We start from the raw sequence: 5,911 nt of genomic DNA, 5'->3' as shown, positions 1-5,911 counted from the left end.
CGAGGCCGAATACCGTGCCGTCGCGAACGCCGTCGCCGAGGCCGCGTGGCTTCGACAGCTTCTCGGCGAACTACATCAACACCCCGCTCGAGCCACCGTCGTCTACTGCGACAACGTCTCCGCCATGTACATGTCCTCGAACCCCGTCCAGCATCAGCGGACGAAGCACGTGGAGATTGACCTGCATTTCGTGCGCGAGCGTGTTGCCTTGGGCGAGGTGCGCGTCCAACACGTCCCCACGAGCTCTCAGTTCGCCGACATCTTCACTAAGGGCTTGCCGTCGGGCGTGTTTGGTGATTTTCGGTTCAGCCTCAACGTTCGGGACCCCCACGTTGTGGCTGCCGGGGGGGGGGGGGTGGCGGCTGGAAAACACTGCCACGACCTGACTCAAGTGGCTAACAGCCACGACCGCATCAACAGCGGACCCGGACGGTCCGTGCACATCGTGCGCAGCCACGCCCGTGCATGCACGCCATGCACGGCGTGATCCCGTTTTGTAGCAACGTCAGGACTCCCCCTCCCTCTGTAACTCTCCTCGATGTAACTGTATAAATGAGCCCATCGAGGCCAGGAATAAACACACAGCGAGTTCGGCAATCTAACTGAGACTGCCATCCGGTAGTCATGGACTCCAGGCTGGGCGACCTGCCAGTGCTGTTTCCTACATGGCATAATCATCACCGGTAACATGGCACTCGGCACCGATTATGGGCAAAGAGCGATGCCATTGTACCGGTGTGTTTCTCTGGCATTGTCAAAATATGGCGTTTCTTTTCTTTACAAACTGTGTAGAGAAATCTATATTCAAATTAGTGTCACAAAGATCAATTCACAACAACAAAATAGGTCATTCAATCAGCTTAGATGAATCACAAACTCCAACCAGACAATACAAAATGCAGCTGCAGGCGAATACAGTAAGCATTGTTTACAGTAACACTGGTACAAGCAAATTCACTCTTGAACAAAGAATTGTTTAATCTGACATAACATTCACACGATTCATTAAAGTTCCTCAGGAAACATTGTTGTGGTTGAAATAATTAACTGGGCACTGTAAGATGGTACTGCCCTGATGCATGTGATATACGCCAATTCGGCCTTCTTCAAGCCAGTGGTGTGGGTGGCTGTGCCGCTAGTTCCACTTTGCCACTGATGTGACTTAATGCAGTCAAACAATAGATGACTACTATGGGCCAAAGTTGAAATATAAGACTGGCCAAGAATGCGAAAGCCGCCAACAAAAAGACTATCCCGTGACATATCCGCTTTCTCCTGTAGTGTGATGCTGCTAGAACAGAAATCTTGATTGCTATTTCCAAATCACGATATAGCAATGCGAGAGAACTTAAGACACAGACTGCAACGGCTGTCCTATGAGCAACAGCAGCTAGCATCGTATAGGTACCAAGTGCAAAAGCAGCCACCAAACTTGTAACCGAAACATCCATGAAAGCGAAGGCCATGCTTATATTCATTGCCCGGCTCCGAGGGTTGTGCATGGGAGATCCAGAAGACATAAGAGCAATTGTAGCTATCATGGAAGAAGCAAAGGCAAGTGCATTTGCCTGCACGAATGCACCAAAAGCATACCTTCTCGCAAGTGTTGGTGTGCCTCCATTAATGTGGTCATCAGCTCTATAACCTCCGGGCATCGCAAAATTTGCACCAAATGTTATGGTTGCAATTAGTACAGAGCCAACACATAGATTTTGTGTCCCCTCTTTCACTTGATCCATTTTGCATGTTCCATCCTGTTTTCCTTGGATAATATTGTCTTCTTCAAGGTAATCCTGACGACAAACACCCCGTTTAGCACCAGCATATTCGAGTGCACTGTGTATTTTCACTTCACTGTTCTGCAAATGAAAAGAAGTTCAAGTTAAAACACAGTATTCTTAATTTTTCTCATTCATCTCAAAGCTCGTGCTTGAAAATAAAATAATGTTGCATGTACGTTACCTGAGTATAATACAGTTTTCCTTTGGAAATATTGCGATTTGCTATATCTAGGGGAGTCTCCCTTTTCTCATTTGTTGAATTTAAGTGTACTTCTCTCTTGCCAAATAGAGCATAAAACATTGTAAGCCTCCCTGTCTGGACAGCTAGGTGCATGGCCGTGTTTCCTTTGTTGTCTCGCATATTCAAAATCCATAATAACGACTGGTTCCTGCAAACAGAACGGACTGTCCACATTTTCCCTTTTTCAACTGCAACATGAAGAAACGTCCTTCCCCTAGCATCACGCAAACCAACACAACTGAGTGACTCCTCAATAAAATCACTGATGGCCAGTGTTGCACCTACGGATGCAGCCACATGTATGGGGAATGACCCGTCGTTGTCTGTTTGATACAATGCATCTGGATTGGCATTCAGTAGAAGCAAACGTATGGCTTGTAGGCCACTTTGAGGTAGTACGGATGCAAGTAACTGTAGGTGACTTTGAGGTAGTACGGATGCAACTAAGTGAAGAGGTGTACTTCCCTTATCATCTTGTTGTGTTGTAAGATTGTTGTTCCATCCTAACACCATCTCTGTAAGACCTACAAGTGGCTTCTATAAGTTACACTAATCAATAAAAAAGAAAGAGAAAAAACAACAACGAAAAGTATCGCCTCTAAACTCTATGCCTGCCCAGCCATGACAACCAGCCATAACGGTCGCCCTTGCCATTCCTACAAGTCCCGCCCCAACCCCGTCCATCCCCACCGTATTATCTATTTCTCTTTCTTTTTCTTTCCTTTTTCTTAAAGTAAGTTCAGCCTGATTTGAGTAATGAAAATGAACCTACATAGGTTGTGGTAAAAAGATGGAGTCAAATGAGATAAATATTCTTCAAACAAGTCCCACTATTAAAATACTTGAACACAATAAAACACCAACATTCATAACCCACATATATGCTAAAGATGGCAACTTTAGTTGTAAAAAATGTCAGAGCCGGAGTGCTTCGTGGCACACGTGTGGCACTTACCATTTGGAAAATAGTATATATATCTGACAAAAATGTCGTCTAGATAGAAAAAAGAGTATGTTAAACCGAGATGTAATAAACATTAAAAAGTCAGCATGAGTACCTTTGCCTCTGAGAACAGCAGCATGCAATGCATTTTGTCCATCTGGTCCAGAGTATGAAAGGTTCCTGTCATTATTCCCACTTTTCCCGAGGCTTAACTCGTAGAGTGTCTTGGCGATGATTTTATTTTCCATTAAGATGGCTAGGTACAACGGAGAAGTACCAGTCTTCGGAAGACTTGTCAATCCTGGATCCTCCTTCATGAGCAATTCGACTATATCATTTTTCCCACTGCAGACCGCCTCATGCAAGGCTGTCCATTTACTCATGTTTTCCATCTCTAGCAATGCCTTCACTCTGCTAGTATCTTGATCCTCGCCTCTGGCCAGATCAATGAGAAAAGACACCATATTGATCTTGGCCGCCCGTGCAGCACAGTGCAGGGGCGTGTCATCATTGTTGTTTTGCACGAAGAGGAGACTTACTGCCTTCTTGCGTATGGGGCCATCTTCATCCAAGTTGTCACCATCACTGTTGGTGGCCATCACATGGAGAAAAGTATCGCCATCCATGGTGACCCCGTCCAGGAAAGACTCCCAGCGAAGTGCCTCTACGTCTCCAGAAGCTAGCTGCATAGCCGAGCTTCCGATAGCCCCGTCGCTGGAAGTTTGACGGTCTTGCTTGTTGAGAAATGATTGCAGTTTCTCCCACGAGCCAGAGCAGGCCGCTGCTAGCAGCCGGGGATCCATGACCGGCGAGCGAGGCTTCGGTGCGGAAGTCTGGTTGCCTGAGGCCATCACCACTACCATGGTCGAGGGATCTGCCTTGTTGAGCATATCCTTCAACTCCTGGCAATGCTCATGGCTTGTCGCCACAAGCATCTTGGCTTCCATGCTCACCATTGGAGTAGCATCCGCCACAATGGGTGAGGTACGAGGCTCCTCCCCGCTGCTTGACGCCATCACCAACACGAGGTGCAAACTCTAGGTACCCTTCTGGTCAGAAGGCTGGTTGTCAATGTAGGAGGACAGTGTTTTAGTGCTTGTTGTCCAGCCAACTCCTACTCGGGGCACCCTTATGTAGTTGCACAAAGCGTAAAATGCACTATATTGTTTCTTCCAAGAGAGCAAGCACGTCAAGTGTTGCTAGTGTGGCTGGCCTTTTGCTACAGCATCCTCTTTGCTTGCGGTTGGAGCTAACTAATTAGAGAACAAAGATGGAATTGTCGCCCTACCTCATCAAATAAAGAGGCTTCTTCTTTTTCTTTTGTTCACGTAAGATGCCTCTTTGCTTGCGGTTGGAGCAAACTATACGCTTTGGATCAGATGCCTCTTTTTGTCTGGTAAGGCTGGTAGCACAGCAGAGTCAGTAAGTTTTACGCTTTTGTTCACGTGTCGAGTGAAATTACTGGAACGTACTACCGTAACAAAAAAAAATGCATTTATAAGAAAACGGATGTCAGGGTTATCTGCGACTTCCTCCTCCATAAACTAATATACCCTCTAATTGACGCTCACTTAATACAACTTTAACTTTAGTATAAAGTTATACTAAATGAGCATCAATTAATTTGGATCGGAGGGAGTAAGATCTTTTAGATCTAAAAACAGAAATCCAATTCGGGTCTTGGGAGCATATGCTCCTGCCCGTCAAAAATGTTCTTTTTAAACATGTGAATTTTCTTTAAAAAATGGATGTGTTCATTGTCACACCCAAATGCCACCTGCATATTTGTAGTGAAAAAGCTTAAGCATTTTGACCTGTGTGAAAAAACAAATTGAACGCCCGAATGTTACCTGCAATTGTTACACTTAATTTTGTCACTGGTAGGTGATAAGAATCCGAAACACTACTTTGTCGCTACCCAGGATTCTGGTCTCCAGGCTAAGCTATTGGAGGTATGAAGATTTGCTACGCTTGTCTAGCGTTCTAATTTTTAAAATTTTATATTCTTAATTTTATTTGTGAAAAATCTTCTCAGTGACAACAATAGCAGAAATGACATAGCAGAATGCATCATCCCATCTTAAAAACTGCTTCTGCTGCAATGTGCTCATCTATGTTTTCCTTGGTTGTAGGTTCCTTGTGTTCCTGTGATATGCGGTCTGAAGAACTCCCTGTTTATCAAGCAACCCTCCATGCAGCAACGTCCCTTTGCTCAGTTGGATGAGGAGAAGCGTATACATATGGAAAAACCAGAATTTAAGAAGCTACTAAAAGCGTTATCAGAAGGAAAGAAGTATGTCGTTGGAAACATAGCTGGAGTTGTTGGAGACAAAAGCAAGTTTAGAAGCTACTAAAAGGTTATATTTACATTTATTGTTTTCATTATATTTGTCCTATACACAAGTATATTGATTGTTATGATACAGTGCACATCATTAACATTTTGAAATATGAAATGGTGATGTGTGTCCTGCAGGGCCTGAACCCACTATGCTGCAGGAAAAAGAAAGCAAAGCCCCAACCACCAGCTGCTCAAAGTCAGGTATTCATCGCTACACACCATTCCCAGTTGATATCTATGAGGTGTATGTAATCAGTTAAGGAACACGCTCCCGTAAGTATCGGTTTCAATTAATGCTGCAAAAGCAAACCTGGAGTTGCTTGATTATTAAATCTTAGATAGGCTCTTAGACAGTGAAGCCCATAGCAGATTCCTTATTGCTGTAGGTCCTGTTTTGATTTGTATTCGGATGTGGATGGCTATGTGGATAATACGTGTATACCTGATGATAACAAGCACTGATTAGAACATGTTTACATCTGGGTCCGAAGACCGACGGCGAGGCAAAGCGAAAGAGGGTTAGGAAGTGGAAGAGTACCAGCAAACATAGCAATCAAGCAGAGACAGGGAGCTGATGAGCCTACAAAGAAGCTGCAAACAACAAT

The 5,911-nt window shown here is 44.6% G+C and overlaps 1 protein-coding gene and 1 pseudogene across 2 annotated transcripts; one reads left to right on the top strand and one right to left on the bottom strand.

Moving 5' to 3' along the window:
* Nucleotides 1–889: 889 nt before the first annotated feature.
* On the bottom strand, nucleotides 890–4,052 carry LOC123172787 (ankyrin-1). 2 transcript variants are annotated; one of them, XM_044589700.1, is made up of 3 exons: nucleotides 3,081–4,052; nucleotides 1,963–2,546; nucleotides 890–1,859 (listed from the first exon to the last, which is right to left on the bottom strand). In XM_044589700.1, exons 1-3 carry the CDS (start codon nucleotides 3,979–3,981, stop codon nucleotides 1,107–1,109), a joined length of 2,238 nt encoding a protein of 745 aa, XP_044445635.1. In that variant the 5' UTR covers nucleotides 3,982–4,052; the 3' UTR covers nucleotides 890–1,106. The 2 variants fall into 2 exon arrangements, with proteins under 2 accessions (XP_044445635.1, XP_044445636.1); XM_044589701.1 differs by having other exon boundaries at nucleotides 1,963–2,537.
* Nucleotides 4,053–4,836: 784 nt separating this feature from the next.
* On the top strand, nucleotides 4,837–5,881 carry LOC123172786 (rRNA-processing protein UTP23 homolog; annotated as a pseudogene).
* The last annotated feature ends 30 nt before the right edge of the window (nucleotides 5,882–5,911 follow it).

The sequence above is a fragment of the Triticum aestivum genome, unplaced genomic scaffold, assembly GCF_018294505.1.
Source record: "Triticum aestivum cultivar Chinese Spring unplaced genomic scaffold, IWGSC CS RefSeq v2.1 scaffold188566, whole genome shotgun sequence".
Lineage (NCBI taxonomy): Eukaryota > Viridiplantae > Streptophyta > Magnoliopsida > Poales > Poaceae > Triticum > Triticum aestivum.
This window is presented reverse-complemented; position numbering and strand designations above follow the sequence as displayed.